The sequence below is a fragment of the Acomys russatus genome, chromosome 9 (genome assembly GCF_903995435.1).
Source record: "Acomys russatus chromosome 9, mAcoRus1.1, whole genome shotgun sequence".
NCBI classification, from domain to species: domain Eukaryota; kingdom Metazoa; phylum Chordata; class Mammalia; order Rodentia; family Muridae; genus Acomys; species Acomys russatus.
Genome location: NC_067145.1, coordinates 5,292,784 through 5,310,241, shown reverse-complemented (window position 1 = coordinate 5,310,241; position 17,458 = coordinate 5,292,784). Strand labels below are relative to the sequence as shown.

General features: G+C 37.4%; 1 protein-coding gene across 1 annotated transcript in view; it reads right to left on the bottom strand.

Annotated features, from left to right (window-relative positions):
- Window positions 1-1,285: 1,285 nt before the first annotated feature.
- The window catches only part of Lmbrd2 (LMBR1 domain containing 2), a 47,453-nt gene continuing 31,280 nt past the window's right edge, over window positions 1,286-17,458 (bottom strand). The window contains exons 14-18 of the mRNA XM_051150950.1: window positions 14,554-14,657; window positions 13,149-13,195; window positions 9,011-9,116; window positions 5,178-5,304; window positions 1,286-3,083 (exon numbers count right to left, since the gene is read on the bottom strand). Of these exons, the coding sequence (XP_051006907.1) occupies window positions 3,023-3,083; window positions 5,178-5,304; window positions 9,011-9,116; window positions 13,149-13,195; window positions 14,554-14,657 (445 nt within the window). The 3' untranslated portion in view covers window positions 1,286-3,022. The remainder of the gene's footprint in view (window positions 3,084-5,177; window positions 5,305-9,010; window positions 9,117-13,148; window positions 13,196-14,553; window positions 14,658-17,458) is intronic.

The window sequence follows — 17,458 nt, the reverse complement described above, 5'->3', positions numbered from 1 at the left end:
TGAACAAGCAACATTTTTGTATGTGTCTGGATGTTTAGATTGCTGAATCTGATGGGACTTTTTCATGCTTTGATTTCACTCTTACCATTTTTGCCAAATGAGACCCTTTTGTGGGATGAAATTATTCTAAAATTCTTGTATGCAAGTGATGTGATAGCAAATATTTATAATTACTGTTATATTTTAACTCATATTAAAAATTCTTTGATAAAAAGGTAATATAGATTTGAAAACTAAATTAACAATACATATAGGTGATTCTTGAAATTTACATTTTTTTCTATAATACTTATTTTGAGTTATTAACTTGTTAAATATTCTTAACTAACAATTATTTTAAAAATAGTGATCTGGGTGCTATGGCACATGCCTGTAATTGTCGAACATTAGAGGTGGGAGAGGATCAGGAGTTCAAGGTGATCCTTAGTTATAAACAGAATTTGAGGCCGACCTGGGCTGCAAGGAACCTGTCTCAAAAAAAACCAAAAACAAAAATCAAAACACCTCAACACTTTAGATAACTCTATTCAGATTGTTAGCATATAAGAAAGACATTTAAAAAAGTACCAGAAATAATTCTTTAAGACAACCACTTTGCACATAAAGCATATGAATTCTATAGCAATGTTTTTGTGACTGTGTCATTACATGTTAATAACTGTCTGAAAAAAGAAAAACATTGTATATACTATCAAGGCTTTACGCAAAGTATCTTAATAAATATTAACTTAATTCTTCAGAAATATACTCCAGTCTTCTGGTGAAATCATTGCCTTCTAAACTCAAATTTACCCAACAAAGAAACTTTACTCTATGATCACATACAAAATCCTGTAAGAGACTCTCTAAAAATTTGAACACTCTGGATTAAATTTACTATGAAAATAATTTTTAAAAAAACATAAAGAGATGCAGTATTTGCGAAGCATGTGTGTATGTACATATGCTTCTGTTAGTGTAACCTTAAAGGAAAATACCTGATGTCCTTCACACAGCAACTTGTCTTGATGCACTATAGAAGTCAGTTAAAAAAATTGGACATTTCTTCTCCTTTTATCCTTCTACTCTGACAATAGCATCTGAGTATTAAGGAAAAAATTAACAACATGTTTAAGAAAAATACTTCAAAGTAAATCCACAGAACAAATAATGAGACACTATTTCAGAAACTTTAGATAATTTAGTTCATTTTGCTTTGGGAACTTTTAAGCTTCCCAAAGGCCTCTTTCTGTGATGATCATCCCTGTCCCTTCAAAGTACTACTAAAAAATAAAAGATAAAAATAAAAATAAAATGAGCAGCACAGCAGACAACTCACTTTGTCTTTCTAAAGCCAGCACATAATCATCAACTTAACTCCCTCACAACAGTTTCGTGAGGTAGATCGGTAGGTAAGTAGCAAATGTCCTTCATTCTGCCAATGAAGAAACTGAGGCACTGAAAGGCTCCATGATCTGCCCAAGGTATCCCAGGAACCAATCATGAAATTATAAACAGCATTACATTATCACTGCTCTGGTCAACTGCTCTCTAACCGCATTTCACAGTACAAGGTTACGTGCATATGTGTTCTAGAATTGAGCAGGTGATGCAATCTTCAATTCAGAGTAAACCTGTCTATTGATAATTACTTAAAAGGGGGATCTATTTGAAAGGTCATAAAATATGCAACCATTAAAAAAAAGATAATGAGGATGATGCATCCTTCCTTTCAGAATCTACATAGAACTAGGTCTTCAACATATTGAGAAAGTAACACATGAGCACTAGTAATAATTGCAAGAAAAATAGGTACAAGACTGTCCTGGACAAGCTCAAGTCTGGTCACCCCAGGAAGAATGGATTCTGTAAGAGACACAGATATGTCAGGACCATGTCCCTGCAAACACACTGTCCTCAACCACATTTGCTTTATAGTAAAACATTGGCTCTGTAAAACATAATACCCAACTTTGGCTGAAAGGGAAAGGGTGAAGTAACCAATTTAAAATAATAAGCATGTATAACAAATTATTGCTACACATTTCTGTTCTAATACCTTGTTCTGGTTTTTTCTAAGCTACAATTTAAGTGTTAGCAATAATCATAAATGGATTATTTTTCTTTTTACCTTTTAATAGCTAGAATAAACAGATATTTTCTATAAAAGGAGTGTTAGCAGACATCTTTTAAGTATCAGAGATTTTAGAGAACTTTTTAGGTATAAAACAAACAAACAAAAAACCTATTCACCATTAACACGTAGGATTTTTCCTGGATAGAATGATCAGTATCAAGTTAATATGCTAAACGGTAAAGGTGAATATTTTTCTCTGAAATCATAATTATTTTCAAGCAATAATATTGAAATCATGAAAAGACCTAGTTACTACAAAGACTGAAAAGAATAACACATCACCCAATTAGAACACACATGCTAAAGACATTAACACTATCAAGTGAAGAATCATCTGAATTATACATGCAAAGCCCCATGACTCTGTATACAGATCTGAAGAAGAGCTGGTTACATTCAGTTATTTCTGTCAGTAAGCCTTGTTTTAAGACATGAGTTGTATACATATGGTAATTGTCTGAGGTCTCACTCCACTCTCACTTCTTTGAAAAATGTTGGTTGAACATATTTTTTTAAGAAATAGTAAGAATTTAAATTATAGCTATAAAATTGTAATATTTAGTATGACTTATGGCTTCCTTAGACTTTAAAATAACTATCCTTAAAAAAAAATTAACTTGAATCCAACTGAGTTCTATGTTTATCATGAATTAAACCCTTCTACTTAACTACACTTCTAAGGCAGACACTTCGGATAGTATGCAATAAAATCTATCAGAAAAGATGATACACTATTCAATAAACAATAACCTAATATTTTAAAGATATAACCCATTTTCAAGGCTTCTGTTTTGTTGTCCTCACACTATTCATAGAGTACAGAGGAATTGCAGGGCACAAAAATATTCAAAAAGGCTGAGCTGATTTGGTGACCTTGGTTACTTGATCCATGAATTTCTTCAGACTTTAGATATCTTCAAATATTATGCTGGAAGACATAGAGAGATATCGTCCACCAGGTTGATACCTAAAAAGTAAACATACGAAAAGGATCTAAGATATCAAAAGTAAAAGAAAAATGAGAAAACATTAAAAGGAAGTGGTTACAAAATTTGTAAAGACTATAAAATGTATTCAATAGCCAAAAGTAGAACCATATCTCCCAAAATTATAATCCAAAAGGAGTTAACTGTAAATCAACTGGCAACTGTTTTGAAGCCTAACACACACACACACACACACACACACACACACACACGCACACGCACACGCACACGCGTGCACACGCGCACACAGGCACACACACGCGCGCGCACATTACGTCTTATGCATACTCGCGCCTTTCCTGTTATATTCCCATGCTGCTCCCGTCTGCTGCTCTCCTTCGCCCTTCTGACTTCACATGTGTGCCATTGCTCTCTTTCTTCCCTCTCCACAGCACTTGAGATTTTTTTCTGTTTCTCTTAGTCCTCCATGAACTTTTGAATCTGGCTTATTTCATTTAACGGGATTTTTAGTTACAGATGCTTTTCTTGCAAAGTCCTGTTTACATTTTTCCTTATAGTTAAATAAAATCCCTTTGTAAATATGGATGACATTTTCTTTAACCTTTCACCTGTTGGTGGATGTTCAGCTGGCTCCATGTCTACGTGACTGTGAGTAATCAACAACAGATACAGATACGCTGGCATGTGTGTGGTATGCCCACTGAGAGTCTCCTGAGGATAGAAGAGTGGCAGAGCTGGGCCATATAGCAGTTCTGTTTTTATGCTTTTTGTTTTATTATTTCTTCTAGGAAAACAAGTGAAGGCATAGGCTTTGTTGTCAGAGTAGTGGAGTTAAAAGGCCTGATTTGTTACTTACAAACTATGCAACTCCTGGTGAATTACTGAGCCTCTGAGCACATTAACCCACTAAGAATTTTTGCAATAAAAGAAAACATTGTTAAAATGTTATATTGTATCTGACATCAAAACAAAATTAGCTGTACAGATATGAGAAAGGATAATAAATGTCATGGAACCGTCAAGTAGAGATGCACATGCAGTCACGGTTTCTTGTTCTTTGTGTCAGTTATTTCTTCTTATTTCTAATGTCACTACTGATATTTAAAGATACCTAGTTCAGCTGTAAGGACTGAATGACATAATTTTTTTTTGTTTGGTCTTTGTTTTCTTCAGCAAAGGTCACTAAGGGTACTTCTGATTCTGGCATGGAATTTATTGTGTACCCTAACGTGGCTTCAAACTCACTTTGTTCCTCATATCTTAGTTGCTCCAATGCTGAGATTACAGACAGGTGTCACCACACATGGCAGAATGTCATAATTTTAAAAATATTAAATATAGAGGGTATAAAAAGGTATCAAGTGCTAACGACACACCTTGGCTGACAGGTGTTTGGCTAGCACACACAACACCCTGGGCTTAACTCCCCAGTACTAAAAAAACTGAGTATGGTGGTGCATGCCTGCAATAGGTTGTGCATGCCTGCAATAGGCGGTGCATGCCTGCAATAGGTGGTGCATGCCTGCAATAGGCGGTGCATGCCTGCAATAGGCGGTGCATGCCTGCAATAGGCGGTGCATGCCTGCAATACGCGGTACATGCCTGCAATAGGCGGTGCATGCCTGCAATGCGCGGTGCATGCCTGCAATACGCGGTGCATGCCTGCAATAGGCGGTGCATGCCTGCAATAGGCGGTGCATGCCTGCAATACGCGGTACATGCCTGCAATAGGCGGTGCATGCCTGCAATACGCGGTGCATGCCTGCAATAGGCGGTGCAAGCAAGGGACCAGCTCAAAATACTCTTCAGCTACTAGAAAGGAACCTGGGATATATGAGACTTGGTCTCAAAAAGCAAACCAAACAACAAAAAGGTATTAAATGCCACTTCATATTTTTTAATTGATGCTCAAAGGGAGATTTTTCCCTTCTCTTGCTATGCAGGGCTTCCAATGGGACCTTGTGCATCCAGGCAAGCACACACTCCCACCAAATTTTATCCTCAGCCCAATATTTTTCTTACGAGCAATTGTCTTTTGTTTTCAAGCCCTCACATCAGTATGTTGTTAAAATTTCAGAGCCATGCTAGAGCCAGATGACACAGCCAGCACTTACCTTCCTGGCTCAGGTTCCAGAGAATCATCAGTGAATGTCTCTGCGTTAAAATCCAGAGGTTCGGCATCCTGGAGAAGTTCTACCCGGTCTCGTGCAGTCCTGTTATTAGCTCTGGTGTACTTGGATGCTGCTCAAAAGAAAAAGTTAGATGGCTACTTTTCTAGTGACTTTTAATTTATGGGTCATAGAAAAATTAAGACTGCAGCAAATTCTGGTTGTGAAGACAAGAAACAGAAGTTGTTTGGTTCTTAGAAAATCAGATTCAAATTATGACAGTGTAATACAAAATGAGGACAATTTATTAAGCCATCTAGTTAGTCCAAGCTCAAAGCAGGTAGTGTGAGGATTTAGAAAATAAAAATTAGGATTTATATTTAATTATTGTATCAACACAGTGAAGTTGCTTATCATTAAACCAAAGTTTACTTTCATTTATTTATTTAATTAATTTGGCTAGAAATTTGAGGTATAATTTCAACTCCTGAAGAAAAAACAATATTTTTCCCATAAGGCAAAAATAAGGGTAACAATGGCCAACAAAAATAAAATATAAGTCTATAATTTCAAATTTCCAGCCACCATATTTAAAAGACATAGCTGAAATTAATTTATCCAATCTTACCTAATAGATCCAAAATACTGACAACACAGAGGCATCCACATTGCAAGTATTCAGTGGTACCATGTGGGTAACGGTTACTAAATAGGTCATTACAGACCCAGTAACTCTCCCTTTTCTACATGAACAGGAAGTTCTTGAAAACAATTTATATTATCAAAGTCTTGATGTAGGCAGCTCAAGTATCTTTAAATTTTTTATGGGTCTGAAAAGATGGCTCAGTTGTCATAGGTATTTGCTGTTCTTGAAGAGAATCAGAGTTCAGTTTCTAGCACACAAGTCACTTGGCTCACAAATGCCTGTAAGTCCAGCTTCAGGGGATCAGATGCCCTCCTCTGGCCACTCTATACACTGCACCCACACATACATGGAGATTAAGACTCAACTTTATGAGAGAATTCTTTTGGAAAACATAAGGCAAGATGTTGTATCGTCTTTTTATCTTCTTGGCCTGTTTCCTAATGTGGCTCTGCAATATTATGAAAATATCTATTACATTTTAAGAGACTGGAACTTTTGCTGGACCTCACAGCTGGAGATAATAACACACACTGAGGTCACTTAATACAGCTATCCTATGTGCACTCAGCCCATTCATTTCACCTGCCTCTAAGAAAGCAATGCAGTAATCAATCTCACTTGCTCTGGATTTCTCATGTAATCAATTTTTGCAACCTAATCTATTACACAGTTGTAATTGTAAGTCATATACTTGTCCATGTCCCTGACCCAGAACAAAGTAAGTGCTCACTGAAAGCAGCACGTAAAAAGGTTGGAAAAATTCTTCTAAAATGAGTATCTGCTCATTGACATTAGTGGATAAATAATGATGTTGAGGTACTGTTTGTTATCTGGGTCTGCAGGAATCACTGACTGAATCCCTTGAAAAACTCCATTAAAGATTTCTGTAAAACAGCTGGGAGGTGGGGGTGGGGTAGCATATCCCTTTGATTCCAGCACTCAGAAGGCAGAGGCAGGTGGACTCTGTGAGTTTGAAACCAGCCTGGTGTACAGAGCTAGTTCCAGGACAGCCAGAGCTACACAGAGAAACCCTATCTTGAAAAGCGAAAACAAATCAATTTCTGTACAGTATCCTATTCCTTCTGTGCTATTCAGTAAAGACAGAGTGAAATTCTTTGTTAGACACACACATACACACACACGCACACGCACGCACACACACGATACACTTGCACAGACACAAAGTCACACAGGGATGCATTCACAAGGCAGCATTTAGGCAGGTGCTCGAGGCCAGAAGAGATGGCTGCTTTCTTTTATCACTTCTCTTCCCAATTCTCTGAGGCAGGGTCTGTCTCTCTATCTCTCTATCTCTCTGTCTGTGTCTATTTCTGTCTGTCTGTCTGTCTGTCTCTGTCTCTCTCTGTGTGTGTGTGTGTGTGTGTGTGTGTGTGTGTGTCTGTATCTGTCTGCCTGTCTCTCTGTCTGTCTGTCTCTCTCTCCTCTCTCTCTCTCTCTTCTCTCTCTCTATATATATGTCTGTCTCTCTGTCTGTCTGTGTCTGTCTCTGTGTGAGGAAGTGGTAAGAATACAATCAAAATATATAAATATTTAAAATAATATAAAGTAAAAATTAAAAAGAAGATCATGCTTCTACCCAAGTTAAAAATCTTACCTACAATATAAAACCCCCGCTCTTGAGCATGCTGGTATCGGTATCTCGATGGCTCTGGAGTTTCCAAGCATGCTCTGAGTCCCTCTTATTAGCTTCATCATGCTTAAACTCGAGTCATGAGGGAACACATCTTCCCCAACATTCTCTCACGTCACTATGGCTGACTCATTTTTTCTAATTAAAACCTCCTTTATCTGGGTAACTATCATTCATTACTAAGTACTCAGCTCAATCTTTTACTACAGAAAAATTTAACATAAAATCCATTCCTAAGACAGAACCCTTTTTCTATCCCCCAGGGTAATTTCCTTCAGCATCTTGCGCACACTTTTTCCTAACAACTCTCATGAGAAGTCTGCACCATCACTGGAGTCTGCCATCAACCTTCCTGACATTTCCCTTTAGCTCCTTTGTGTAATTTCTAGCTGCCTGCTGCAAATCCCTGCATCTCCTCATGCACGTTATCCATTCTTTAAACATACTAATTAGTTATTTTCACCAATGATCTGTCTGATAACTCTAATCTGAGGCATGTTTAGGTCTAGTATGTACACTATTTCATCATATTTTGAAGATAGCTTGTATTTTACTTACTTATATACCTCAGAACTTCTTGATGAAGACCAGACATTCCATATAAAAGAATATAGAAGTTAAACTACATAACAGTTATGCTCAGAATGGGGCATACTTCTTTGCATTGTGCTGCTGGACTGAATTAATCTAACGTGACCGTGAATTTGGACTCTGCTTTAGTTCCCTGAAGTCTCTACAGATTTCACTTTTCCTCAGGCTTAGATGGGCTTCAAGTACAAATGGATGTTTTCAGTGCTTGTTTTCCACGCTCATACCATTAGAAGGGTACCTGGAATTCTATTCCTCCCCTAGCAGCACAGCATTGCTGGGTAAGGGAAGAATGCTCTGATTTCCGGCTTCATCCTCAATCTCAAATGAAACCCTATTCACAGCTGCCTCGGTGGTGCAGTTCCCTCGGCAACAGCCCATCTTCTCCAAAGACAAATTTGCCTGCTGCACACTGTAGAGTCCTGTGTGGAAGCAGGGTTCCTGGCATCTTTCCAAAGGCAAAAGGCTTGTTTCTTCCTCATGTCAATGCAGGATCAGTGCTACACAGCCCCCTAGCTCACCCCAGGGTGCTCTACCACCTACATTTAACTTTAGTCCTTCCCTAAATTATGAACATCCTAGGAACAAGAGATTTATTTTTCTCTCACTGTATATGTGATAAAGCACTTCAATGAGTCACCTAATATTGTAAAGATAAATGAATAACCTACATCAGCTAGTAGAAAAGTAAAGAAAAACACCAAGGTTAATAGCAGAAATAAGTACCTCCCTAGAAGAACACACCTTGGAAATAATTCGGTTGTTTAGATTTGCACACTTACAACAACTTATTGGATGCACCATTTCCTCGTCCTTGTACACGCTAAAGACCATGATAATGGGAAGCCACTGCAGACACATCCGTGAGTCCAGAGATGGGTATGCTTTCAGTTTCTAGACAGCACAGGCATTAAAAAAAGAATGTCTACACAAACGAGGAAATAAGCTACTTACACCAGTTGGTAGTAGTGTCTGAGAAGTTTGACTCTTTAGGGTCAGGATGAACATTTCTGTTCCTAGCGGAATCCTCTCTGTTTTGTCCATAACGTTCTTTCCATTCCTAGAACAGAAAACCAATTGAATATAGAGCAAAAAGCTATACTGTCAATACTGCATATACAAAGTAATATAACCATTTTTCATCAGAAATCCATTAAAAATAAGTATAACTTTAATACTTTCTTTAAAATCAATTTTTAAAACTTTTACATTTTAAACAAAACATTTTGCTGGCTATGATTCTACTAATGTATTATTCAGCCGGGTGCGGTGGTACACGCCTTTAATCCCGGCATTCGGGAGGCAGAGGTAGGTGGATCGCTGTGAATTCGAGGCCAGCCTGGTCTACAAAGTGAGTCCAGGACAGCTAAGGCTACACAGAGAAACCCTGTCTCAAAAAACCAAAACCAAAACCAAAACCAAAACAAAACCCATATTATTCTAAAACTTCAAAATAAATAGTAACAAGTTTCCCTTGACTATATAAAAGTTATAAGATGTTAAAACACTTCTTTTACTTGAGAAAGCTATAAATACAAGAGATCTTGTAAGTCATATTAAGGCTGTATACAAGATTGTGACTCACACAAACTTACAGGTTATCATGAATGACAGTCTGATCTCATTAACTGAGATTCTATACGTTATATGTATTTAATTGAAATGGTCATTTGAAAGCACCTATTCAATGTTTTACACTAGCAGGGGTATATTCATGCCAGACCATTTTAGCACTTTGATTACATTATTTTTTTATGTTTATGTAATCAAGTCTATTACAAGTCTGGTAAACTGTAGAAGTTAGAAGTCCTAATAGTGTGGTTCTCAACATTCCTAATGCTGCAACCTTTTAATACAGTTCCTCAGGTTGTGGTGACCCAAACCATAATTATTTTCATTGCTACTTCATCACTGTAAATTAGCTACTGTCATGAATCCTAATGTAAACTGTCTGATATGTAGAATATCTGGCATGTGAGCCCTGTGAAAGTCCTGTTTGACTCCCACACCTTGTTTGCTACAAGCGTAGCAACCCACAGGTTAAGAACAGCTGTCCTAATAGAAGGTGAGATCTATCCAGTCACATCTACTGCTTGGTTCTAATTATGAAATAAAGAACAAATCTATCTTTTAAAAGTAGTTATTAATCTTGAGAGACAGAGTCTCACTATGCCCCTAGTGGGCGTGGAACTTGCTGTGTAGACCAGAATGGCCCAGCATTCACTGTGATCTGCTTGTCTCTGTGCTGAGATTAAAGGCATATGCCACCAAACCTAATTTTTAAAAAGTCTCCTTTTTACATGGCATATGCTAGAATACACAAAGACAACTACCGGCATTCCTCTTAGTTACTTTTCAGAGTAAGTACATCAATGTTAAAAAGTTATAGAAATTGTGAATAGAGTTTCTTTTCTTTTTTTTCACCCTTTCAAATAAGATTTGCCTCATAAAATGGAGGACTAAAGAAAAATTAAAGGGAAAAATATAAATGTCATATTAGAAAAAGCATAATAATTTAAAAACGACCCAAAGTACACTGTTAGCAAGCCTTCATGAATTCATTCACTGAATGAACAGTGACTACATATATATACTTTGGTCGACAAAGCGATGGATGTTACACCCGATTATGTTACTGCTTACGACTTGTTTTTTTTTTTTTTTTTAAATGCTAACTTTTTATAATTTTGATTTCCAAACATACAATGTATTATTAACATTCACTTAGAAGAAATACTGGACCTGAAGAAATTATTCTTTAAAAATTACATTGGCTCTTATAAACATTTATTGGGTACTTTATGATAGCATGATAGCATGATTCTTTTTCTTTTTTTAAATTTTTTTATTAATTTATTCTTGTTATATCTCAATGGTTATCCCATCCCTTGTATCCTCCCATTCTTCCCTCCCTCCCATTTTCCCATTATTCCCCTCCCCTATGACTGTTCCTGAGGGGGATTACCTCCCCCTGTATATGTTCATAGGGTATCAAGTCTCTTCTTGGTAACCTGCTGTCCTTCCTCTGAGTGCCACCAGGTCTCCCCCTCCAGGGGACATGGTCAAATGTGAGGCACCAGAGTACGTGAGAAAGTCATATCCCACTCTCCACTCAACTGAGGAGAATGTTCTGACCATTGGCTAGATCTGGGAATGGGTTTGAAGTTTACCACCTGTATTGTCCTTGGCTGGTGCCTTAGTTTGAGCAGAACCCCTGGGCCCAAATCTGCCTATCATAATGTTCTACTTGTAAGTTTGTAGGACCCTCTGGATCCTTCTACTTTGCTATTCTCCCATGCTTCTCTCATCTAAAGTCCCAATAGGATGTCCTCCCCTCTGTCCCAGTTTCCTGGTAAGTGAAGGCTTTCGTGGGACATGCCCCTTGGCCTAGTATGCAGATATAAGTGAGTATATACCATTTGACTCTTTCTGCTTCTGGGTTAGCTCACTCATTATGATCATTTCTAGCTCAATCTATTTATCCACAAATTTCGGGAATTCCTTGTTTTTAATAGCTGAGTAGTATTCCATAGTGTAAATGTACCACAGTTTCTGTATCCATTCTTCTACTGATGGACACTTAGGCTGTTTCCATGTTATGGCTATTATGAATAAGGCTGCTATGAACATGGTTGAGCAAATTTTCTTGTGTGCTGGAGCATCTTCTGGGTATAGTCCAAGGAGTGGAATAGCTGGGTCGTGAGGAAGCCCTATTCCCATTTTTCTGAGATAGCACCAGATAGATTTCCAAAGTGGCTGTACTAGTTTGCATTCCCACCAGCAATGAAGGAGTGTTCCTCTCTCCCCACATCCTCGCCAGCATGTGGTGTCGCTTGAATTTTTGATCTTAGCCATTCTGATGGGTGTAAGATGGAATCTCAGAGTTGTTTTGATTTGCATTTCCCTGATGACTAAGGAGGTTGAGCATTTCTTTAAGTGTTTCTCAGCCATTTGATACTCCTCTGTTGAGAATTCTCTGTTTAGTTCCAAGCCCCATTTCTCAATTGGGTTATTTGGTTTGGTGGTGTTTAATTTCTTGAGTTCTTTATATATTTTGGATATTAGACCTTTGTCAGATGTAGGGTTGGTGAAGATCTTTTCCCAGTCTGTAGGCTGCCGCTTTGTTCTCTTGACAGTGTCTCCTGCCTTACAGAAGCTTCTCAGCCTCATGAGGTCCCATTTATTAATTGTTGACATTAAGGCCTGGGCCGTTGGTGTTCTGTTCAGGAAGTTGTCTCCTGTGCCAATATGTTCCAGGCTCTTCCCCACTTTTTCTTCTAAGTGACTTAGTGTCTCTGGTTTTATGTTGAGGTCTTTAATCCACTTTGATTTGAGTTTTGTGCAAGGTGACAAATACGGGTCCAGTTGCATTTTTTTTACACATAGACCTCCAGTTAGACCAGCACCATTTGTTGAAGATGCTATCCTTTTCCCATTGAATGGATTTGGCTTCTTTGTCAAAAATCAAGTGACCATATGTGTGTGGATTCATATCTGGGTTTTCGATTTGATTCCACTGATCAACCAGCCTGTTGCTATGCCAGTACCATGCTGTTTTAATTACTATTGCTTTATAGTACAGTTTGAGATCAGGTATGGAGATTCCTCCAGAGCACCTTTTATTGTACAAGATTTTTTTAGCTATTCTGGGTTTTTTGTTTTTCCATATGAAGTTCAGAATTGAACTTTCAATGTCTTTAAAAGATTGTGTAGGTATAAAGAACAATTCTGACAGGATACCTTGCATGTGTGGATGTGAAAGTATTAAAATTTACCCTCCTTTAAAATTACACCCAGGGATGGAAATATGACTCAGTAGTTAAGAGTATTTTCTGCTCTTACAAATGACCAGGATTTGATTCCTAGCCACCTGTAATTTCAGTTCTAACTGAAATGCCCTCTTGTATCGTCTAGGTACCAGGTATATACACAGTACAAAGTCATATACTCAGGCAAAACACTCATCCACACTAAAGGGAAAAGAAAATCCTATGCCATTTGACTGTGGCTTCTCATCTTTAACCATTTACCCCAAAGGGTGCTTCCTAGAAATTTCACAGTTAACCACAGTTTTATAAAATATTGTACTCACCCTTCTTCGATTCTCACCTTCCTCTTGCCTTTGCCTTTTTCTTTTCTCTAAGGACAAGAAAAACGGCCTCACATTTAGTATAATACGGTTTGATTAAACAGAGTCACCAAAGCAAAGAGAGCAGACTATGATCTCTACAGCTTACTACAAAATGCCTGTTTTGCTAGAGATAGCTTCATAACCTGTCACCTTTAGTCAAAGAAGGTCCTTCCTCATGCTTAGCTGAGATGTGTTTCTCTGTACCTTCTACTCCCCTTTGGACTTTTCTCCTAAGCTAAGTCTATACTTTCTGTATAGTTCTGTTCTCATATAAAATCTTCAGATAGTGCTTGAGGCTCTAGTCCCCTTTAGAAAGCTATTCTCACATCATCACTCAGCTTAGCATTCTTACCCATATTAGGAAGGGGTGCTATGCCAAACACAGAATTTCACAGCAATAGACACCACTTTCCTAGGAGAACATTCTGGAGACTAAGAAACAATGTCCCCAAATCAAGGTTTTTCACCCATCCTACCATCACTTAAAGAAAAGAAAGCCTAATACATTCTACTTTGTGAATGGGTTTTATGAAAGCTCTATGTATTTTAATAGTACTTGCATTCTGTTATCAATGACCATTGTATTCCAAGAGAGAAAGAACAGTTTCAATGATTTTCCACATAGCAACAAACTAAAAACTCCTTAAGTTAGTGAGTTTTATAATTGCATACAATTTAGCAAATATGTTTCAAGACAAAGACATAACAAATCTACTAGAGTTTCCATCTTGGAATCTCCTTAAAGTCCCGGCCACCAGGCTATGCAGGCTATACTTCTGTTGGCAGGTGCTTGAGCTTTAGAAGGCAGGGCATGCGAAGAAAGTTAAGTCACTGGGAGACATTGAAGAGACTCCTGGGACCACAGCCTCCTCCTGTGTCTCTCATTGCTTCTGTGTAACCAGCTGGCTGGCTCTCTGCCATGATATATTATACTGGCCAAAAGGCAAGTGACTACAGATTGAAATCATGAGACTGTGAATTAAAATAAGTTCTTTCGTCTTTGCAAACTTTCTCAGCCATTTTGTCATACCATCAGAAAGCTGATTAACCCAAAGTCTAAGATCATAAATGGTTATTATCTAGTGGACTAGCTGCAGAATTTCTTCACAATAAATCTTATATTTTCAAATATATTTGTGAAGAAAATTGGATATATATGTGTGTGTGTGTGTGTGTGTGTGTGTGTGTGTGTGTGTCTGTGTGTACACTTATATTTAAATTTATATTTTAGGTCAAACCACTGTACTTCTTAAGGTGACATAAACTTATATGCAAACATTAGTTTTGCATTAGAGTTATATGTAAAATTTGCAAACATTAAATTTGTATTCTCCTTTTATTTATTTTAAAATAAAAAAAATCTTACCTCGTCTGATTAACTCTTTCCCTTCATCAACTAGATCTGATGTCATATCATTATCTCCCATGAACTGCTGGAAACCAAGCAGATTCAAACAACGGGTGCCCAAACTAATGAAAGATTTGAAAATAGTAAGTATTATTTAACTGTGTAAGTATTTTGATAAACACTGTCCACCACAGAGAAACCCTGATTCGTTCTTAGTGATCACAGCAGATTCATGGAAATGCAGTTAGCCACTCTTCAGGAGGTCCTGCTTCTCTTTCTTTTTAAAATGCTTATATGAAGTGTCTTGCCTAGAATCCCAGTATTTGGTAGACTGAGGCAGAAGGATTGTCATGACTTGGAGGTCAGCTGAGGCTATTGTAAAACTCTGTCTTAAAACCAAACAAAACCTCTGAGCCATCTCTCCAGCCCTCTCTTCTGGCCTGCAGGTGTACATGCAGGCAGAGCACTGTATATGTAATAAATAAATCTCTTAAAAACAAACAAACAAATTTTATGTTGTATACCTCACTCAGCAGAGTAACGCTTCCTGGATTCACAGAAGTTAACTCACCAAACCATTAGCACGTCGCCAGGAAATAATTGTACCAAATGCTAGATGGGGCTGTAACAAAATCAACTTGTTCTTTTTTAAATATTCAAAGGGCCGTTTTAAGACTGAAATGTTTATATAAAATTAGCATTTCCCTGGGTGATGGGAGCACACACTTTAATCCCAGCACTCTGGAGGGAGACAGGCAGATCTCTGAGCTCAAGGCCAGTCTAGTCTACAGAGTTCCAGGACAGCCAGGGTTACACAGAGAAACCCTGTCTTGAAAGACAATTCACTCATATTTAATTTTTACACAACCCTAAGAAATAAATATTTATCACCTTATATATACAGAAACATATCTGAGGGACTGGAGAAAGAGGTGTGTGTGTGTCTGCGTGTATGTGTGTGTGTGTGTGTGTATAAAAATAGCAGTTAAAGTAAAAATCTCTGATTTATACTAAGAAATATGAAAATATCTAGCTAGCTCAGAATCTGTGTTGTTGTGCAAGAAGATTACGTGTACGGTGTAAAGTTCCTCCTTTCTTTGAGACAGACTCAGGTTTGGAACCCTAACATCATCATATAGCTCAGGCTCATCTCAAAAGGTAGGATCTTCCCATTTACAGCGCACACCACAATTTTCCAGCTTAGACAGGAACTTTTAATGCTTTTTCTTCCTTTTTGGTGTGTGTGTGCGTGCGTGTGTGTGTGTGTGCGTGTGAGCACGCGCACGTGCGTGTACTGCTAGAGATAAAGCCTACAGTGCTAGGCATTCTAGGCAATACTACTGAGCTACATCCCAGCCCCATCATGATTATTTTTTATATCTGTCATCCTGTTTTCTTATATTTAGGATTTTATACTTGACAAAACATTATACTAATTTACATTACTTTGAGCCATAGAGTCATTTCATTTCAAAATTGGCTAATATTGCCAATATGACAACATGAAAAGATGTACTTATAAAAGCTCATGATGTTCCATTAACACTTTTATAAAACTTTTAAATGAGTAAACATACAATCAAAATGGCATTAAATATATAAAATCTATCTTTTTTCTATATTAAAGGAAAAACTGAAAACAATAGTTTTAGTGTTAACTCATATTAATATTTATATCTTATACCTAATTTTATATATGTCTTTCTTTTGGAACATGGCCTTGTTATATAGCCCAAGCTGACTTTGAACTGGGGATCTTTCTGTCTTAGCCTAGAAAACCCTGGATTATAGACATGTGCCACATGCTCAGCTAACAGTCTTAAATTATAATCTTTTAGTTATTTTATTATCAAAAAGTAAAAAATTTTAATTTGGTGGAGAATTTGTTTAAACATGATTGCGTATTGCCCTAGTATTAGTATGTTAATGTTATTTATAATATTTATGCATTGATATTGTAAGATATAAATAAAAGTTAAAATTTACTTTCATTAGAAAAGAAAATTAATTTACATTAATGAAATATTTTTTTATAAAAGCAATATTTTGGACATGTCTTGGAACACTGAATCAGTAAGCAAAGGCAGGAGGATGAGAGAAATGAGAATGAGAAAGAGAGACAGGGTACTAAAGCATATCTTTTCATTAACTCTTTTTGTGTTAATTGAGAATTTCATGCATGTATACAAAAAATATGATTATATATAATCCCTATTTCCCCTCCAACCGTCCTCATACTTCTTAACTCTCCCCCCCCTCCTTAACTTACATCTTTTTCTAAAAAATAATCCACTGAGTCCAGTGAGTGTTCTCCCCACATGCACGGGTATAGGGAAAGCCACTGGAGCACAGGAAACCTACCTCAGCCTCAAAGAAGTATGTTTCCCTTCTAGAGCGTTTATCAACTGCCAATCACTCCTCAAGAAGGGATGGGGCCGGGAGACCAGTGCCTACCTCTGCAGGAACTGTGCTGGCTTGATCTTGTTTAGGTCTTGTGTGGGTAACTATGGCTGGTGTGCGTTCATTACTGTAATGGCTTTAACCCTTTGAATCTTACTTTTGCCAAGAGTCTATAATCTTCTGTAAGCCCACAAAAAAAGCAGCCTGTGTACCTCCTGAGCATAGAGAAGTATTTCTATTCCAATTTTACATGTACATCTTAGTTATAAGTGTTCCTCACCTGACCCTTTGTGTTTCCTATCATCTACAGGATTTAGAAACCCAGCAACAATTATGGGAAAAAAAACAAACCAACCAACCCAAAACTATGTAAGTTATGTTCCGGAGAGAAGGTAGGCATGAAAGGGCATGATAAGCCCTCTGGTTGTCAGTGTGACACCCCAAGACTTTAAATAGCAGCCTACAATTAATCTTATCATGCTGTAGCCTACATAATTGTAACAGACTAACTCCACCTTCTCTC